Genomic DNA, 21,978 nt, shown 5'->3' on the forward strand with positions numbered 1-21,978 from the left:
ATCTTATCAAAAATTAAACTAAAATTCAATTTTTCGGGCTCAAAAATTACCAAAATTGTTTAAAAACAATTTATTTTATCATAAATTAATGCAAGATTACAATTGCAAACGATAATAAAATAGGCAAAGGAAAATTTGAAATTTGCGATTCAAATGTCAATGACCGCATCGAATATAAATAATTCATAGATTTTTATCAGTCGATAACTTATCGAATGTTTTACAGAGTGACAAATCATGTTAACATTTCTATTCTAAAAGAGAGCATAAAGATAAAAAAAGAGAAAATAAAGGTTTATGAAAACTTCGATATTTAGAATCGAAAATTGTTCGCAACTTTCATCGTTATTAAAGTTTTAACCAAAGAGCAACGTGTGCTTTTTAATTAACAGATATTGAAACCATGCGTTTGTCTTACGTTACCTCATTTTAGAAATATTTTCTCTACTTCGGATTTTTTTAATCTCCATATTTGCTTTTTATTTAATTTAAAAATATGGTGTAGTTTACAATTTAATTTCATTGTATATGAATGAATAAAATAAGTTACATTTAATATAATATTATTTAATAATCATTTTAACATTTATAAAATATAATAAATATCTCTACTGTCAATTTTTACAAAGACTTTGTCATTCTTGTGGGTGGAGTATTTCTAACGTTAATATTATGATGTAAAAAATACCATTGTTAAAATATATTCATAGCATACAACCGCTAAATCTTATTGTTATTTAATTTTTCACGCTATTTAGACAACAATTCATTCAAATTCTATTACGAAAGTAGGGTTAAGGTTAATTCATTGAACTTTATGTATCCGGCATCAATCGAAGTTACTATGACACAAATAACCGAAAAAGAAACTAAACACAAACAGAGTGCAATCTACATTAGATAAGCAGTTTCATAACAAACGAGTTTAGTTAAGACAAGAAGTGTAAAAGTTCTTATCAGATAGTGCAGGCATACTGACCTCATAATTACGGATCACTGAAAATCATTCACTTATTCACAAACTATGTTAATGTTGTAGTATTAGGCAGTAATGTTTATATGTAATTCCCTTTTATGTTGTTATTTTTATTGTTTTATAGATACGGAGTTTGCCGCGTGTTTTTCGAAGTGTCGCGCGGTACGGCACGTCTGAACTCTGTCGCGCCGTATGGTCGACTATACCGAGGAATGCCGGCAAAACTTTAACTAGAAATTTACTATGATATAGGAACATAATTGTATGTAGTTAAGTTTCAGTACACCTGAAACAGCTTCTATGGTAATCGAATTCCAGAGCTTTATGATTTAGATAATGTTAGGTGTTAAAATGATTGGGTATGGCAATTATTAGAGAGCTGCGGTAAGTTGATATTTTATAGTTACAGTAAAACTAAACCAATCTTTAAAATTAAATTCTCACAATTATGTAGGCGTTATTCTCATGGGTATTTTAATATTAATTATACTCCTAGGAAATAGTATAAAGTCGAAGTTATAAAATATTTTTTACAAAACTCTATTCCGTTGGATCCTCATCAGGTGCTTCAATTTAACGGTTACGTCTCATCGGTTTATAACAATATACTCTACGTAGAAAAACTTAGAATTTCGTCAACAAGAAAACTCATTTAACACTTCAAATTTAAATCAAATTCTTAACATTGTATGTAGAAGAAGATAAGTATTCAAAAAGCTCATTCGTTAGAAGCGAAGCGTGAAGATGAATTAGCAAATAATAATGTTTTTTTTTTGTTAGCCGACTTAAATAATAGTGTGAATTTGTAGCGAACGGTTTCGAAGTCAAAGATTGTCTCCCATTTCCTTTTCATTCGTCAATGTCTAACGTTATTTCCGAAAAGAGATGCGATTTCTTCGCTCTGCGTCTTCCAATTAAAATGTTTTGCTTTTATGTTTCTTCTAATAATATTTTTGGCACATAATTTAAATGGTCATTCACTGTGATAAACATCATTAGAACAGGTTTATCGTACGTACTTAATGAAGGCTGCGTAACAATATTTAATGAGTGCAAATTAATTTTTTGATTCTCATTAACTGATTAATATAATTATTATTGATGCTGTCAGTGTTTTGGTAGAAGGGTCTCCTTCAGACAGTGACGTCGCTCTTAAATAGAAATAGGTACTTAGATATAGATGTGTGGGTTACCTATTTATAATCTTGTAATAAAAATATTTCTGTTCATTCTTATGAGTTATATTTACCTATTGATTTGATTGACAACTTCAACAATCAATTGAGTCTCAATTTGTAATTTATACAGAGCAATAAAGCATAAATATAAATAAATAAATTCTACCAATTTTTTGCCTATAATCGAGTAATCTAGTCTATTGAAGAACATATTTTTTAAGTTATGTATTTGTTTAACAAACTTGGAAAATATAAGACGACAGATAACATTATTTTCCACCCTCTTAATCCCAATACATTCAAGCATTTTCCATAGCTTTTTGTCTAATATCAATTCACACCTAAAAACAAAACTATAAATAAGAACATTTTTCACAGCAGTTCACTATCGGTGTAAAAGTATATTTATAGACCTTTTGCCTATTTGCCTATTGTGTACCTACCCATAAAAGTCCAATTTGTGTAAACAAACATTGTTTATCTCAACGATTATAACTCTGTTAAAAAGGTGTTGAAAATGCACCAATGACTCTACAGTCTACATATTTTGAATCTTTATCCGTGTTCTGCTATCTTTCCTTTGTTTCCATTTTATCTGTTGGTGCATTTTTGTTCCAAAATAATTGGACAATAATAATTGTTAAATTTAATTGCCACAAAATATTAACACATATTATGGCAGATGGAGTAAATATTTTTATTTATTTCTTTTTTAGGTAACATTGGATAGATCCCTTGATATTATTCAAAACTTCAAAAGTCAAAACATTAACACTCAATGTAGTTATTAATAAAAATAATACCGTATTAACTATGCCTTCTCCAACACCTAAAGTATATCCCAATCAACGATCATGTTAATATAAATTAACGACAATATTTTTTGTCACCTATCAATACAATATCTATGTTAATAGCATGTCAACGATATTTGATTAACACATCGTTAGCGAAGAACTTAATATTCGTTCGTAATTGACTGTCAGCTGACACATTCAATGACAGCTTCAGATTGTTATATAGTATCAAGTTGTAAGAACATATTAATCTACGTGTAATAAAATTTTTAAGTTGATGTGTTCATTATAGATATTAAAAAAATAAAGGGTGTTTATGAGAACAACTAAAAGCAAAAAATCTGCAATATAGTCTCTATGTTTATACACATAATATGAAAAATCTACTACATGCTATTTTCATAAAAACAAGATGCTATGTAAAGAAAATATATCTAGTATACCCATAGTTTTAAATTTATCGGAAGAAGTACCTTGCAACTATAGTATCACTTATAAGTACCTACCTGTATTAGTCAATGACATGTTGGTATTGTACACTTCTATAACATCATAGTACTATGTAATGAACAAATGTTGATTTTGACCATTCAAACCTTGGAGGCATTTCATTCATAAAATCAAATCAGGCACATCAAACATTTTGTAAAATGTATACCTATAGTAGTTAGTGTCGTTATTGCACACCTGTTTCATACTACTTCAACTTTAAAACAAAGAAAGCTAATACAACGAAGAAGATCTTCAATATAGAGGCATTCAAAAACCTTTCTTATCTAACCACATTTGAAACTGTGTCATATGAAATTGCCCTTCATTCTAATCATTTCTATTCCAGAATTATAAAATACCTACTAGATTTCACATTTATAATATTAGTAAGATTTTAAAATAAACGCACGTTCAATGTAGAGACTAGATAGATATGATTAGAGAAGTTCATAAGCTCTATAATAAAGTCAAAAACATAGACATTATTGTAAATTATTATACCATAACAGCTGATCAACAATGTGAAAACTTTTCTTATATAACCTGATTAATCATTTTTCTATCAACCCATATTCCACAAAAATATTTAAATCACTCACAATGAAATTAGGTTGATTGTGCTTGTTATATACTTAAAATAGATGAATAATATACAAATTTTCCAAGAACAAACCTCGTGTTAAAACATTCACCTCATTATTTCGGCGGGTCTGGTATGTTTCCATTTTTCGGACCAATTCAAGAGTTTATATTTAAATTTTGGCGTGCAAATAACACGGCGGTATTGGACATTTTTTATTCAGCGCATACTTAAAAAAGTAAAACATTCGGTCGCATTTACATTTCGTAATTATATTTCAATCGTAGAACCTCAGTGACATATCAAAATGTTTGTAATCTAATTATAAATTATTTTATCGATTATCTGTTACTTATTATTCGACATAAAGTTCGATGTAATTAGAACATTTTCATGAAGTCTTTTATATAAATTAATATTTCCTATTGAATATGGTAATAACATAGTAACTTCTCTACAGTGTAAAAATCTCTTGGGATTGCTTCATTTACCGTCAGTCTGAGCCAGTAATTTTTGCATGCAATTAATATCACTAAAGTGTTTTTATTAAGATACATGGTTATCAACCACGTCATGTTAAGATCGTATACATGTAATAGAGACTAGGAAACAGACTTACGTATTGGATTACCTGTAGCTCGTATATTAATCCTGAATACCTATATGATTGGCTGCTTAGTGTAGTGGTATAATATCTAAAATCTGAATAATACAATGCTTGTAGGTTTTCTGGTAGATCGTAGAAATTTATTTCATTCAAAGTTTGTTTATCTTGTTTGTTAGACGCTCTTTGGTAATAAAATATGTATGTCATGAAATACAGAGTAGAAACACAAAAAAAATTACTTTTATGAATAGTTCAATTAATAATAAAACTACTTTAATTAAATAGTAATACCTACTTTATTAATTAATAAAAAATCTGTAAAATTTTGTAAATAGAGGTTACTAATTATTGTCAGGAGCACTTCAATTTTAAAAATAGTGAATTTAAATGACATTTACAGTAATAATTTAGATTGTTTTTTTTTTTTCTATTCTTTATAAAATATTTATAAATTTATATTTAGTAATAATTTAATCAATTTTATTAACATTTCACTGCGATCGTTCAGTTACATAAAATACCTTCCTACGCGGTAACTTAAGCTATTCAATGCGATATTGAAACGGCTTCAAAATTATACCTTTATTGAATATTGTATAAAATACGGATGTCCTTTGTCTTTCAATGCAGTCGTGCACATTGTCTCATTGTCTATTCGTAGGAAATACTTTCATGTGCTTCAGTATATCCTAACTTTATAACTGCTGTTGACGCTAAACCACTGGCTGCTTTATTCCTTGAAAATTTTACGGACGGAATCGATAACCACTTTTATTATAACTGTAAATAAACTTATTGCATTAATCATAGATAGTTTTCCATATTGGAGAGTCTATTGCATATTACGGAATACTAAGCGGAATACGGATTAAGTACAGTAATTATATTTTTTTTATTTAAAGGATAACAAAAAGAAGCTATCAGAAATTCTTGTTTTAACAATTGTACGAAATTTTATAATATATTACAATTTTTGTAGAGCCACGTAGTAAGTAGGTATTGAAGCAAAGTTAGGTACTCAATGCGAGCATAAATCTTCAAAAGCATGCTCATTACTCCACAGTCCAAACCCTATAAATCAATCATTCAACGCTTACCAAATAGAAGCTATAACAACACCTTTAACATCTGTAATAATTGCTATTGCAATATGTCATGAAATTTATTAGTACGTTCAAATAATAGTATTGCAGTTATTGAGTTATTTATAAAGCATGTATCCATAATCTTATCGCAGGTCTTTGATAGTGCCGCTTCATAAACAACTTTAGCACAACCAATCTCAATTAGAAGGCAGTTTCATAAATTAAATGCACCGAGTTTTGACAAGTAAGGTGTGTAGGAAATTAGCTCTGAAGTCTGTGCTGGGAAATTGAAATTGTGTTGATCAACATGTTTTAAAGTAGAGTTATTAAAACTAATGTTATAATAGGTAGGACTCCGTACCTATCTAGATTTCCCGTAAACTGTAACTGCTCTTTTCAAATGGTTTATAGTTTTTATTTAAATATTTTGTAAATGCCATGAGCAGTAAATTGTTAAAATATTTCCTATTGCTACTTATAATAATTTTATTTCTATAGGTAACAAGTGAAATGTTAAAAATACACCCATTCATTTTTATCATTTCAATATTAAACTCGGCGTCTAACAAACATCACCATACTGTTACGATTCTTTACTACGTCATGTTTTAGAATGCACTCCGATGCGGTGGGCGGTCTATTTTCTTAAACAATTTATGCGTTCGGCGCCTTTGCTAGATATCATAGCGGTGACGGACTTACCAAATCATTGATAATGTAAATAATGGCTCAGATAATTTACGAGAGAAACTATTTGCGCCGATGATCAAGTCGATATTATAATTGGCAATTCATTTGTGTCGCCATTCGCAGATCTAGAGATACGGGATTTATTATATTGGTTAATAATTAGTTATAATGGTACAGGGTAATTAATTAAACAGAGCCACTTTCTATTGGTCTTTTGCAAAGTGAAATGGTTTTGTTCTACCTGGTGGTGCAGCGGTATTTAGTTAACAATATTTGGGTAAGATTTAAAAGAGTGAAATATGACCACATGTTCAAATTCTTGTCAAAGCATTTGTACATGTGGCCACTTCTAGGACTGTATTTAATATTTTCTATAATATTACCAGTCTGATTTCTCCGCGATGTTTGAAACGCCATATCAACGGTCGCGTAAATATTTAAAAATTCTCGTGCATGGCATTAAAATCGATGCTAATATTGGAACTTTTACCATCTTATTGTTTGTTTATCGATGGCCAAATACACGATCGACGGTTCATCCGGCATCACGTCGCATTTCAATGATATCGTGTGAAAACGTGCTACAGATTTTGCTATCTGCCAGTATATCTGACTGATCATGACGGAAATATCACCGTAGTAGATGGGCACTGGGCAGGTCAGCGGATTTTTATGAAGATAACCGCGGATTATTCACGATTTGTCGTACACCGTTAGATGTGAGATGGTTCGAATTGCGAGTATTTAATAGGTAGGAATTACCTACGTGGAGGAGTAAATATAGAGAGTCTTGAGGTTAACAATTAGTAATATTATATTTAGTGTCCATGTTGCTCTTTTATAAACTTGAAATGAAAATGTTAAGGTTTCTATCACTAGAAAAATGTAGGTATATCGCAGAAATACTTCTTGTACCTATACAGAAATAAACTGTTAAGTAACATATTCTCTTCCATTCTTTATTTCTCGAAGTCTTTGTATGAAATGGAAATTGGATGACAAGTGCAATTCTCTACTTTAATAGTTGAAGAATATAAAATTCAATATACAGGACGGATATTGGCACTAGCGTGACTGCGTCCCGTCTTTCTCTACAAGTTTTAAGAGCGTCTTCTTTAAAATAATATTTTCTTTGAACCTGAATATGAATATTAGGTAGATATTGACATTGTTAAATTATCTTTAGGTCCTTTATGTTCAAAATAGTTCTTGATTTTATTTCTATAAAAACGTATATTTCATACAAGCTCCAGGCATTATTTGAAAATGCAACAAGCTCTGTAAAGATCTATTTAATAATATGGAATAATAACAATCGCGATCTTTTCTTTTGAGATCATATTAAACATTAACATTAAATCATAAAAATAATTTGGAAAATCCAAAAGTGCACGCCTCATAATTTTTTTTAATTATTATTTTTGTTTATTTAATAACAATTAAACCACATCGAATCAGACCCTGAAAAATGAAAGGGTTCTATTCCTGAGCATACTCAAGCGTAAGAGAAAAAAAAAGACTCGATTAGTAAAGTATTTCGGTCGCTATCGTGTTAACAAGAAAAAGGATCCGCACATACAGACACACGGACGTCCAAGACAGAACTTTTTTAAACTGTTTTTTAACTAGTTTAAATAACAAAAATGACATCAAAAATATCATGAACGTTAAAAATAGTGTTTTTTCTTAATATGTGTGTGTATGTATTATCTTACAAGTGCAATGTATGATACATAAAGACATTTTAAGTTTGAAAAATCAGATGTTTTGCGCGAAGTGACAGTAGTACCCACCTCAACGCTTCGCTTATGAGGCGTGCAATATTGTAAAAGTCCATCATAAATCATATTCATAGTACCGCTCTTACTATACACAATAAGGACTATAATAAAATCGTAATTCTAATATTTCGAGTTGATACAGTATCGTTGACACCTCACCTATAAAAACTCGCCAGTATTGTTAAATCTTATCATATAACTATATCAATAGCTTTAAGATCTATTTTTGTATGCAACAATGTACTATTTGAAAATAACGCATTATGTTTACAGATAAATTTTCTGGTCGTGCATGCATTATTGCCGCTTCCGTGTCTGCAGATGACGGCTTTGTGAGCTTCCACGGTAAAACATATTATTTAAAGTAAAGAGCAGTGATAAATTGTTCGATACGTTTTTCTATTGTATTGTTTTTTTTATTAATAAATAATTGTTTGGTGATAAAGATTTAGCGAAGTTATAGAAAGAGCGTTAAGAAGTTACTTTGCATAAAACAATAATTAAAAAAAATTATAATGTTAATTAATCAACAGAATTAGTGGTTAATTTATTACCTTGATTAATTTGATTTATTTCGTATTTATTTACATCATTTACATTGCAGATTGCCTTTTTTTGCAGATTGTGTTAGAAAACAGGATAAAAGAGAGTTGTCGTCTTATGAGTCTTGACTGATAGTCATCAGAACTACAGTTTATAGTTACATTTTTCCCCTTTTTTTGACAAGATAGTCAATAGTCATGCATTTAACTGCATCCTACCTGAATCCTGATGGTAAATAGTGATGCAGTCTATGGAGGGGCATGCCTGCCTAGATATAGATAGAGCTTATTCACTTTTAAATACCTACCTTTGTTCCGTTTATCTTCTATTCATCCCATTATTCTTTTTAGGATAAAGTTCTTCTTGAAGGGTGGTCACATACATTTAAATGGAATAATTCGAACAACACAAAAATATAATTTATTATGTTGATGGAAAAGAACGCCTTGTCACTTACCGTCACCTGTGACGCTCCTGTGTGATGAATGTGACAAAATATTACCGCATTATCATAGATGAAATTCCCTTTTGTAACAAAATGTAAACAACCGGTTCTGTTTCTGAAATGCAGTTCTTAAAGTAAATAGTAGATAACATAGGTAGTATAATTTGTACTTTGTGTTGTTACCTCTTGATGGAATTGCATTTCAATAGTTTATATTGCACGCCTCATAAGCGAAGCGTTGAGGTGGGTACTACTGTCACTTCGCGCAAAACATCTGATTTTTCAAACTTAAAATGTCTTTATGTATCATACATTGCACTTGTAAGAAAATACATACACACACATATTAAGAAAAAACACTATTTTTAACGTTCATGATATTTTTGATGTCATTTTTGTTATTTAAACTAGTTAAAAAACAGTTTAAAAAATTTCTGTCTTGGACGTCCGTGTGTCTGTATGTGCGGATCCTTTTTCTTGTTAACACGATAGCGACCGAAATACTTTACTAATCGAGTCTTTTTTTTTCTCTTACGCTTGAGTATGCTCAGGAATAGAACCCTTTCATTTTTCAGGGTCTGATTCGATGTGGTTTAATTGTTATTAAATAAACAAAAATAATAATTAATAAATATTTATTAAAAAAAAATTATGAGGCGTGCACTTTTGGATTTTCCAATTTATTTTTAAATTAATCACACAATTCACTTGTAACACTTTTATTTAGTTTTAGATTTTTTTATATTATAAAAATTACGACCGGGTTCGTTAAATCATCGCCATGTGTAGTAACATAAAATAAAATAGAGAAAATCCCAAGGGCTACACATAGAGCTATTTTGAACAATGTGAACTATTGGTACGATAATAAGCTGTAATCAATTTCATACTGCGCATTTGTACTGCTGGCTTAATAAGTACACAAGTGGGGCTTGTAAGAATGTGTAACGGATGCCGTTCTAGTTTCAATGTCGGGGACAAAGGGTCAAACCGCGGGACCGCGTTGTGGTGACACCACCGCTTTACATGCGACACTTATTCTTATGAATCAGGATTGTTTGGTTTACTTTCGCTGTAATATATTATTATTAATATAATATAGTCTAATCTTGAAGTATAAATAATGTATTAGTACAACCTATAGAAGTTATAGTTTATTGTACTTAAAGATTAGTTTTGTCTTGAGAAACTTAACTCCAATATGGAATTAGAATTTGTCCTAAAGTTTTGATCAATGAGAAAATAGAGTTAAAATAGCATATCTTCCTTCAATATGTTACCAACGTATGTCACATTTCTCATATTGAAGGAATATATTTCATCTTTGAAGCGTTTGTTAAGCTTTCAAGGGAATTGCTTATTCACGAGCAAAAAAAATTGTTGTAAGTCTTTAGCCTTACTTGAATAATAGAGGTTTTTTAATGTTTTTACTTTATCTATTCACTTTTGATCGTTGTCAGTAGTGAAATATAATTGATCTTATTGAAAAATAGTCTTTTAAAAATTAATTGAAGTAGTTAGCTGACAATTAAATTATTACTTTTATACATATACTAGCTGGCCCGGCGAACTTTGTACCGCCCTGTCAATGAATGTTGTGTTACCTTTTAGCTGAACTAATTTAGGCTTTGATGAACGTAATACAATGATACAAAATAAATATATTTAGATGGATTGATATGTAATAGTATTTTAATTTATTACTTAAAACACGTCTCAGAGAAAAATGATTGAATTTTAATAAGTCGTACAGCATGGATTAACTCTTTCTGTTATCGACCACGCCATCGTTTCGTTTCACTTTAGTTGTGATCATAATTTTACCATTATCAGTGGGCGATCGACGCTGATACAGTGGGTAACCATCGTTGCCTGTGATGGTCTCTGCCATCAATTTTCGTGGATACCTTTTGGTACACTCACTGTCAACCATGCATGGTGATTGGAGGTTGATGGTGTCACACGGTCCATGAATCATATTCGTGATAACAACGTTATGTCGGTCTAGATCAGTTTCAGGATTAGCAATCCCCGCACACTCATATATTTTATCTGCCCGAATCCTTTCGACTAACCAAATTGAAATGTGTGCATGCTGCTAGCCAGATTGTTGTCATTCGATTGAATACATCCATCATTGAATAATCCCAAAGATGTGTTCCTTTAATGTAACTCATCAGTGATCGGATTTTTTGCTTGAAAACACGTGTGGTGATGTCGTGCCGATCACTTGATATTTGTCCGGGAAACAGCGGTTGAATAATTTCCATCCATTTCGGATTACATATAAATGTAATGAATAAATCTGGCCGACCATAATGACGAACATATTATTATGTCATTGCATCTTGCGCATATTCACTTGGGCTACCTGTGTATGTCGCCAGTAAAATAATCAATAGACCAACATTTTCTGCACCTTCTTCTGTGCTAATTGCATCGCATAAATGGATGTAATCTTCAAAACGCAATTTAGCTTGTTTATAGCAATTTGATAGCAATATTGTTGACGCAGTCGACGAAATCGCAACAAATAATTGTCAGAATTTTTACATTTTTATAGAATTTTTTTAATAATTAATCGAACTAAACTTCTTGGTTAGTTTCCCCACCAAAAATACCTTATTAATTTCTGAAAACACGCGTAAACACAAACATTTGAGGAATTCTTATGTATCTGCTTTTATTGCACTTTTTAATAATTGATTTTAAAATAAATACAAACAATATTTATTCACCCTTTTTAATTTTTTATTATTTTACACATAATAAATTTTTGAACGCATGAATGTCAAACATTATTTTCCGTATTTGACAGGATTGACAAATAATGATTGACATGTACGAAAATCAAAATTTTGGGAAAATATTTATTCGTCTAGTTTTTGTTGTTTTTATGATTTATTCTTCTTTTCTGGACGGAGACAAATCCAACGAATCTAAAACCATGAAAATTGGTTCAGTAGAACTCGAGTTATAAGTGTTGGAACATACAGACTTTCTTTTATATATATAGATTTTATATTTTTTCTCAAGTGACGCTATAACAACATTATACATCCCTCCGTGTCTAAGACGGAGCCAATCGTAACAAAATTTCTTAGTATAATGGGTAAAGACAGGCGTAGAATAGCAGCTATTGTCCAATATCCACGCCTAGTTTAGCATGCTCAATAATGGGGGTGGAGACAGGACAATGTGGGTATCATAATATCTGTGGCATCGATTTTCGTTATCATTCCTATTCAGATTTAATCGACGTCCACCATTGTGACTATCTGGTGCATTCTTCGTATTCTTGACCGTGACAGGACACGAAATTATATTATCCTTTAAATATCTACTTTCTATGTATGGAATAACGCCTTTATATGTATGGAAAATTAAGGATCAGTGGTAAAATTACAATTCCAATCATAATTAAAGTTCGTTTTTTCTCTTAATGGGAAATAGATATAATTTATAGAGAACTAGGTTTCTGAGCGCGGCATCGCCCGCTTTGTAGGTAACAAATGACCTGTATACTAAAACCTTCCCCAAGAAACACTCTTTAGTAGAGGAAATGTTTGCACAATTCAGCTCTATGTATAAGCATAGACAAATAATTATATTCGTCCATGGTATAAGTACTCTACTTGTTAACTTGTATGAATCTATAAAATTTCGTAAGAATTAAAATGTAGTAAGTATAAGCTTTTTTTGCTAATAAAAATTCCTGGATTTTTGAAAATATTTTTTCAATGTACATATTAATTAGTATAACTTATAACAATTACCTTACTTATCCAGTGTATTACGTCTTATAATATAGGCAATGACTTAAACTATTTATAGTATTACTCCAATTGTTTTAAATGAGTTGTTGGTATAATTATCATATTTCGTATAACGCGACAGCCATAATTAAACGATCCAAAATAAAACAAATGAATCCGTAACACAGTTAAAGCAATAGAGATACGAAATGGGGTAATGACAGCAAACATTTTACTAACAAGCCAGTTCTGATATTGTCAACAATGATAACTGCATTCGTGGAGAACGAAGCATAACTCATTTCATTAGACTGTAGCTTTACGGTGCGCCTGCGGGCCCATTTAATTCAAAGAACAAGCTACCAACTCATTGTGACTACTTTATATCGACCTCCCGCAATAACAAATATCCATAACTCGTCAACTGAATGGAGTGTCAAAGTAAACTGGTCATAATTCACTTTTTAACCGCTAATGATATCTTTGTAACGCTGTGAAAGTATTAATCCTATTTTAATTTGACTAATTGCAACATTAATTGACGGAAAGTTCGAGTTCAGTGTGTAGGTGTTGATTATAGTATTTATGCTTGTTAAGCGATATTTATATTATATTTTCTTTTATGTTGATATACTAGCAAAGATCAGAGTATCGGTCGAGAATTTTGTATAGGTACTCTATCTATTGCAATATAAGAATTATTATAATATCTGTGCAAGTGCAGGAACTATATTTTATGTTAGTATCTAAACACATTACAAGTAGACCTATAGCTTACTACTAATAGGCTGAAATCTTAGTATTAAAATCGGCTGATTATTGAGACAACAATCCATAATATGAATAGATCCTAATTTGTAAATTTATGTCTTAATAATACATACATCCTATAGTACCTAATAGCAAATTAGCAAAGAAAGAAAAACTCCTTTAAAGTATTCCTTCCACAGAGTAAAAATGCTATTACGTTGAAAACGTGACCATTGAAGAATATAAAAAGACAAGTATCGGTAAATCCTAGTCTCAAATTTGTCAATACCATCGATGCGTATGAACATTGAACACGTTGTTACGTTATGGACTGTCACCGCCCGCTGGGACCACGGCGCGGATAACTAAGGGTGAATCCACATCGTGATATGGTAATAGGTAACTTATTACGGTAATGTTACCATTTTGTTCATAAACGCTATTTAATTGTGTTATTTATAACTAGTGTATGCATGGATTCCCCTTATCCTTCCAATATTTATCATCATCATCATATTATATCATGATAAAATTATCCCTAACTACTATTATTTAATATTATAAATGCGAAAGTAACTCTGTCCGTCTGTCTGTCTGTCTGGCTGTTACGCTTTCCCGCTTAAACCTCTCAACCGATTTTGATGAAATTTGGCACAGACAATCTTTAGACCCTGAGAAAGAACATAATACCTATGCTACCTTTTATTGCGAAATATGCACCACGGGCGAAGCCGGGGCGGACCGCTAGTTGTTAATAAAAATAAAACAGACCTACCACAATACTTATTTACGTATATTGTATCTTAATAATAGTAGATATTATTTGGAACATAATCTTTTACGATAAATTTTAGTCTAATGCTGCAATTTCTCTTAATTTTTAATTCCAGAGTTACTATAAATTCAATGCAAAAATGAATAATTAGTACCTAGTTAGTGTGTAAAAACGGATGTAGTTGAGACTAGAAAATTATTCAAACCACAGCTCACACTGTGGATCTACCCTTATGGTTAGTTGTACGATAATCGCCGATCATTGAGCGGTCACTTTGAAAAAAACTAGAGCGTTACATGATATTAAGATAGCCTGTCTTCAAGCGATGGGCGAATGGGAACTACGTATCGAATATCAACCACATCAAAGCAAGCGTTTGGAAAACGCTTTGGCAATGTTATGCAAAATATAATTATATTTGTTATAATATATTCCTTAGAAAAGTGTATCCAATAAATTAATACCGGCTACCATAAATATTACGGTACGGAGAATACCTCTCGTATCAATTATCATTATCATCACGTCATAGTATCCTTCGCCACTACACTGTATTAAAAATGTTTGCATACAAGTGAGAGACTCGCGTTTACGTCTATCCGGTTATATTTTGTGAGTTTTACAAAACAAAAATTATTTCATAGTTACAAATGTGGTTACAACTCTCATGGTGCCCTCTATTATTAAATAGTAGAAACGAAAATTTTGAGATATTTTATATCAGCGCCACCTAGTGTTGAGTAGTAAAAATAAGACATACAGCAATTGTGATAAATATCAATAGATGGCGCTTATATTAATTTAGTTATATTTTTCACTTTTTATTTAACAATTTATTAAATTAATATATGAATAATTAATACCTTTTAAATTTTAATTATAACATTAAAAATAATAATTTTGTTTTACCTTTTTTAGGTTTAAAAATTTATGCAAGTAATGACAAATCGACAAAATGTCACATCACTAATGTCAGTGAATGTCAACAAATTGAAAAGTTGTGGATTCTTGTTTTTATTTTTTACTAATTTGATCAAATTTTATTAATTATGTGGTTAATATCTAAGGGGGCTCATAATTAAATTCCCTGCTATTGGAGAAGGTCTCCGTTCACATTCAATATGCAAAACTTAGGGTTATATTTTAGACATTACCGTCTTCTGTGCTATGCCCAAAAAATAATACAGAGATATTCCTTTAATAATTATTATAGTACTGTATATGGTAGCCTAGACGCGTTTTCTTATCATATAATATCAGATGGTCACACGAAAGATGACTCAAGAACATTAAGACCAGCAAGTAACGTTATGAATGATGTTACAAGAAGACACTTCACTGTGGCTGAAAATAAAAATTCTGTTGATTTAACAAAATTATCAGCACAAGAATTAGATGACATGCTGCTAGAACTTCATAAACAAAACAAAGATAAGGAATTACTGCAATATATAAGTGAAAGTCAGAATAAGAAAGTTATAATAGGAAAAGATGTTCTAAAAAAGCTTTTCAGGGATTACAGTTTTAGTGGAAAGGTTGAAGCAGTTGAGCATCTGAGAATATATACTTCTAAAGTGACACCTCTGTTATATGAAAAAAATGGAGAATTTTTACATTATTCTGCTAAAGCTCAATGTCTGAAAGGGAATTCGCAAAAAGGTCTCTCTATTTTAGATAATGCGTATAGAAAGTATACAAATTTGAGGGCATTCTACAGAATAATATTGAAAGAATTAATTCATGATTCTGTTATGAACAGGTCGGAGGCATCAATGGTTACTTTTAAGAAATATGTTCTAGAGTTAAGTGACAAATGGAATGATAGTTACCCGCTCGTGTGTCTTTGGCATGTGTGCTGGAAGAGTGACTGGTTTTCAGATCAAATGCTGGCTAATGAACTATTGGAAACATCTGAAAGCCTTCAAAAAATTATGAGAGAGATGTTAGTATTTGTCATTTTCTATTTATTCTGATTATTCCAAAACTGAAGACATTTTTCAATATTAAAATTATTTTTCTGATGGTTCAATGTAGTATTACGGTGCACTTGCATCAAACAAGCAAATGCTTGTTCTTACCCCACTATGTCAAATTCTTTTAGCGTAAACATGCCTTGAGCATTATTTTATTGTTCTTAGTACGTTTGAAATGATTCTATGCAATGTTCTAATACTGAACAACACTGAATATGAGTTTGCATTTAGTATAAAAGATCACGAAAGAATGCTATTCGAAATCGTTAACTACAAATATTTTACTTTTATAATTTATTTTTTCAGGGCAGGAACATTTTGCCTGGCTGCATTAAAGGAATATAATGAGGATGCTGTAACAAGACTCCTACAGACGTTGCTCAAATATCATATGATGGCTGAATATACCCAAGTTTTACAGATTTACTTCAACTTTAAATGTATGTATAATTAATGCAGTTCTCTTCTATGATGGTAATCATTAACGTCTATCAATCACGCTTTTATTTTACTATTTAAGTTACCGGTTGGCTTGGTAGTGACCCTGCCTCCCAAACCACTGGTTGTGGGTTTGATTCCCACCTGGGGCAAATATTTGTGAGATGAAGATAGATGTTTGCTCTGCGTCTGGGTGTTAATAATCTATATAAGTATTTATTTAAAAATTATTATATATGTATGTTTATTAGCCATCTGGTATCCATAACACAAGCGAAAGATTAGTATGGGATCAGACCTTGTCGTGTGTGAAAATTGTCCTGAATATTTATTTTATTTACTATTCAAATTAAATTAAAAAGAAGTGCCATTTCTCATTGGGGAAGTTATTTTTATTTATGAAGGGAAATTATCAGACAAGAAGTACAGTTTTTTAGTAAAAAACATCCATATTAATTAATTTGTTGTGAAAACTAGGCTCATTGAATTGAATATTTACATTTTTCAACAATGCAATTTGCATGAAAATTACATTAGGTAAATTATGAATTTTAAGAAATAATGTACCATTTCAATATATATTACACTAGCTGTGCTCCGTGGTTTTACCCAAAGTGCGCCATTCCTGTTGGTCTTAGCGTGATGATATTATAGCCTTCCTCGATACATGGGCTATCTAACACTGATAGAATTTTTCAAATCGGACCAGTAGTTCCCAAGATGAGCGCGTTCAAACAAACAAACTCTTCAGCTTTATAATATTAGTGTAGATTTTATTCTAACCGGGAGATGTCAGTTTCAAGATATTTGTTGGTAATAATTATTTATTACTAAAATTTTCAGTAAAAAACAAGGACATTAGAGGGTGCACAGAGATCCTGCGAAATTGTGAAGTTTTGGGCATAACATTACCAACATACCTTCAGAGTCAATTTATAAACATATTAATTGGAAGAAAAGATGCAGATAAAACAGTACCAGCCAAAACAGACTTCAAACTCAAGTTTTAAGTATTATATTTTAACAAATGTTATTGTAGATATTGTATATTTGTAAGTAGATTTGTATTTGTAGATAGAATAAAGTATTTTTAATGTAGAATGTGGTTTTTGGTTACTTTTCTTCGTTAAGCATTTTTGAAATACCTTTAAACGTGTATTCTCTGTACTGCGCGTTTTCACGCGGGTAAATATTTCTTAAAGGAAGTATCTTATATATAAAATTCTCGTGTCACAATGTTATTCTGCATACTCCTCCGAAACGGGTGGACCGATTCTCATGAAATTTTCTGTGCATATCGGGTAAGTCTGAGAATCGGCCAACATCTATTTTTCATATGTACCACGGGCGAAGCCGGGGCGGACCGCTAGTAATATATATAATTTATGTTATTCTGGTACATAAGCTATGTCAACACAAAGTATCATCAAAATCTGTTCAGTGGTATTCGCGTGAAAGAAAAACATTAATAAATTCATACATTTTTAATAAAATTTTAGCGTTTATATTATAAGTAGAAGGTGGAAGAAATCGTGATATTAACTTCTTAAATAAACAATAATATATCAAGTTTTCAAAGTTCATTTTTCAGTAAGAAACATACCTGTTACTGCATTGTTTGGCTAGATGGCGCTTTATGAAAACTTATATTTAGCGAATTGTTTATTATTATGTATCTATTATAGTATCATAATATATTTTTATCTGTGTTGTTACTAAGTTGTATCAGTAGAGTCTGTTGCTCTCAATATTACATATCAGGAAGAAGACGACAATGAAAGGTTATCGTTTAAAAGTTATTTAAACATTCGGCAGACACGCTTTAGATATAATACTATACTTAGTCCATAGTAAAGTATTATCCTAACAGTTTTTGGGCAATTTTTGTAAAATTGAAAAGATTTAAGCCTCTTATTGCAATCAGGTTTTACACTTATTACTTTAAACAGTACATTTGTCTTTAAGTATGATTTGCCTATAGTCTATACTTTTACTATTTGTAAAGAAGAATGAGGGCTAAATTAACTTTTGACGTGACAACGTCTTATAATTTGATAGAGCTGGCTGCACGCACGAAAAAACATGACTCATGCGGCGTTACTTCGCTCTGAGGCGTTCCATGTAAGGCTTGAAGTGCAAGCGAGATCGCGGAACGAGCGACAAAGAAGCACAATCAGACGTTGTCACGTTCAACTATCGTCAGTAAAGCGACTTTACAGACAACCAATTTTTTTTTGTTGGAGGGATGATAGAGAAAGCTTTAAATAATCTTTGCTGTCATATTATGATTCACTAGGTAGTAGGTACATTTTTTAAATAAATAAAGTTAACAATATTATTTGGTGTAATATTAATATAGGATCTTACATTGAAATTTCCTTATCAAATTATATTACTCATTAGTCATTAACCGTTCATAATTTGTATAACTATTTAGGTAGTTGTTTCATTTCGTCCAATTAGTTTTTTCTGAACTTATTTTTTTGGGAATATACTATTTTTTTCCTGAACCAAGTTCTTATCGTCAACTTGAATTTGGTCCCTAATGGCAATGAAAAAAACTATAAGTCTTCGTCTAGCTTTAAGAGGCCAATGTCCTTATCAATGAAGAAAATCTTGTTGACTAAAAATTGAGACACGCATAAGGGCTGGTTTTCTCGTGATTAGTAACTAAGTGCTTAGTGCTTGTCACTAATACTACGTGGACACGTAGTATACAACATGGATGGTAGAACATGGACATGTTGTCGAATATCGCTTGCTGGCATTTTAAAAAGGCAATAAGTTAAACGAGCAAGCGAGCTAGTCAATCAGGCAAGAACCTCAAATCTAGTAGATACCTATCAAGTATCATTGAAAAAAAAATTAAGCTATGGAATAAAGGAAAACAACTCCTTCAATACAAACATTAACTTTATTGAGATTTTCCAATAGGTACATTGTAGATAACATTATTAATAAAACTTAACAATAAATACATTAGTTATATAATATTATTAATTTAATAACTATCGGTAATAATTATTATATTTATAATTTATATTAATTCGCTAAAATCTTGTAACTTCGTTATCCTTAGGTTTAGTGGCTGCGGCCTGCTCCATCTCAGTCTCTTTTCGGCGTATGATAAACAGTGATCTGAAATATATAATAATAATATTTTATAATTTTTTTACCATCAGGTGGTAGCTAGCAAAACATATACAAAGGCGATAAAATGATGACATCAAAGAATGATTGAACAAAATTGTCATTGAAAGAGTCAGTTTAAAAATTAAAAGCACAAAGAAAATAAAACAAAAAAGATATCGCGCGCATAATAAAACGAGAACATTGATGAATTGAGATGGAATCCTTATTTTGAAAGCACATAATTAAATATTATGTTATATTTGTACCATTTATACGATGGTTATAACTTATAGCCTATAGGTATATATATATATATGGGTGATTATACAAAAATGGGGTAACTCGATGTCATCAGCCAATTTAAACAAAGTCTTATTATATTTTATTCAAATAACAATCTATTTTAAAACAATGAAGCGTCCTTTATTTGGTCACTCAATTTCACTTCTTTATTTAAAATACAAATGAATAAAAAAAATAAATTAATGCTTCAAACGTCAGTACTTTGGCATGTCACAACTCCGAAAACCAACAATCAAGTGACTATCGTTTAAACATTATCATCGATTTAAGAAAACTTACTAATTCACTACAATCTTTGATGTACATAGTATTATATACTACAACTTTCATAACGCAATGTTTTCCATTTTATTTAAAAAATAAAATTAAACTTTGTCATCGTTTTCACTAGTCAGTCCGTTGTGTGTTTTTTAAATTTGAAATTCTCGCTAAATATCACCAAGTCGAGGTCAAATCCCTGTCTAAGTATTAATGTTGGTAATGAAGTTACTTGTGCACCGCATATTTTGACGGCCGTCATAACTGTACCAGCGCTAGGGTTGTGTTTGTCCTCTAAAATCTTGCTGCGCCAGTCAACATTTCAGTCCTATGGTGAGTCGTTATTTTATTGTTAATCTGATTTTTATTTTCATTTATAAATGGTTAACTATGATTTGTAAAAATATAGTTTGTTGATATTAGAAATTAGACAAAAAAACATAATTTGTGATTATAACCTCATATTAAGTCCCTTTTCATCAATCCGCTGGCATCAGTCCTTTGTCAGATATCGTGCCAGGGGACTGACGCGACCCCATAGTACTGATGATTCAGTCGTTTTTGAGAACTTTTATCTTGATTGCTATTGGTATAAGCATTTCTATTTTATATTTCAGTTTAAAACATCATGCGCCACTCTAAAAGAAACTGAATTTGACTAGGGAAGAAACATTTAAGAAAGAGTAGCAAAGAAAAGAGCTATTGAAACAAACTACTAATAATTTTATTAAAAAGATCATATTTTATTTTAATTATTGATTTTGATGCTTTCAGGGCATAGCTTTTTATATTTATCAGATAAATACGTATACGTATAATACTATGAAGTAAAATTACCTCAAAATAACATAAAAGTTAATTAATATACTTAATAACATTATAAAAATGTCAAGGGGCTCTTATGAAAACTCAGATGAGACTTTCATTCGAGCCTTTGGTTTTTAATTTTACTATAATTAGTACTTTTAACATAAATATTGATAGATTTTAGGGCTCCGAACCTCAAAAGGAAAAAACAGAACCCTTATAGGATCACTTTGTTGTCCGTTTGTCTGTTAAGACGTTTTTTTGGAACGCGTGGAGGTATCAATCTGAAATTTATATTAGATACTCAAGATTAAGAACCCTTGGGGCTGTAAAAAAATCAAACTTATAACGCAACGCAATCAAAAGATACCTACATCTGTTAATACTGCAAATTTCCGCAAAATTCAATATTCGCAAGGGAATAAAAAAACACACAGGATGCTTGCCGTGTATACAGTCTACTTTAAACTGCTATATAGTTTACTTCTACTTGGTAGATAGCAACGTCTTATAACATAGATAAAGGAAAAATTGCTAAAAGTGTAAATTTTTAGTTACAAACATAATAAAAAATAGGTTTGTTAGGAATCCAACTCGTACTTGGCCGTTTTTT

General features: G+C 30.8%; 3 protein-coding genes across 5 annotated transcripts in view; 1 reads left to right on the forward strand and 2 right to left on the reverse strand.

Annotated features, from left to right (window-relative positions):
• The window catches only part of LOC149481656 (ADAMTS-like protein 4), a 116,600-nt gene extending 115,435 nt beyond the window's left edge, over positions 1 to 1,165 (reverse strand). For all 3 annotated transcript variants that reach the window (XR_016316802.1, XM_089704808.1, XM_089704809.1), the window contains exon 1: positions 980 to 1,165. The gene's annotated coding sequence lies outside the window, so the exon portion shown is untranslated. The remainder of the gene's footprint in view (positions 1 to 979) is intronic.
• Positions 1,166 to 15,435: 14,270 nt separating this feature from the next.
• Positions 15,436 to 18,039, forward strand: LOC149481659 (uncharacterized). Its single transcript, XM_089704960.1, has 3 exons — positions 15,436 to 16,396; positions 16,734 to 16,867; positions 17,709 to 18,039. Exons 1-3 carry the CDS (start codon positions 15,576 to 15,578, stop codon positions 17,873 to 17,875), a joined length of 1,122 nt encoding a protein of 373 aa, XP_089561086.1. The 5' UTR covers positions 15,436 to 15,575; the 3' UTR covers positions 17,876 to 18,039.
• A 1,721-nt stretch (positions 18,040 to 19,760) lies between these two features.
• Positions 19,761 to 21,978, reverse strand: part of LOC149481660 (putative peptidoglycan muropeptide transporter SLC46) — a 43,032-nt gene continuing 40,814 nt past the window's right edge. The window contains exon 5 of the mRNA XM_089704824.1: positions 19,761 to 20,003. Coding sequence (XP_089560950.1) covers positions 19,916 to 20,003 — 88 coding nt within the window. The 3' untranslated portion in view covers positions 19,761 to 19,915. The remainder of the gene's footprint in view (positions 20,004 to 21,978) is intronic.

This window comes from Colias philodice, chromosome 16 (genome assembly GCF_061535455.1).
Source record: "Colias philodice isolate Cphi_HAF_F1 chromosome 16, ilColPhil1 Martin Lab GWU primary, whole genome shotgun sequence".
In the NCBI taxonomy this organism is placed as follows: domain Eukaryota; kingdom Metazoa; phylum Arthropoda; class Insecta; order Lepidoptera; family Pieridae; genus Colias; species Colias philodice.

Bases quoted from the DNA above. Each gene is read 5' to 3' on its own strand.
- LOC149481659 (XM_089704960.1), top strand. From the start codon at position 15,576: ATGCAAAACTTAGGGTTATATTTTAGACATTACCGTCTTCTGTGCTAT. The intron at 16,397-16,733 runs GTTAGTATTTGT...TTATTTTTTCAG, and splicing joins CAAAAAATTATGAGAGAGAT to GGCAGGAACATTTTGCCTGG. The intron at 16,868-17,708 runs GTATGTATAATT...TAAAATTTTCAG, and splicing joins GATTTACTTCAACTTTAAAT to TAAAAAACAAGGACATTAGA.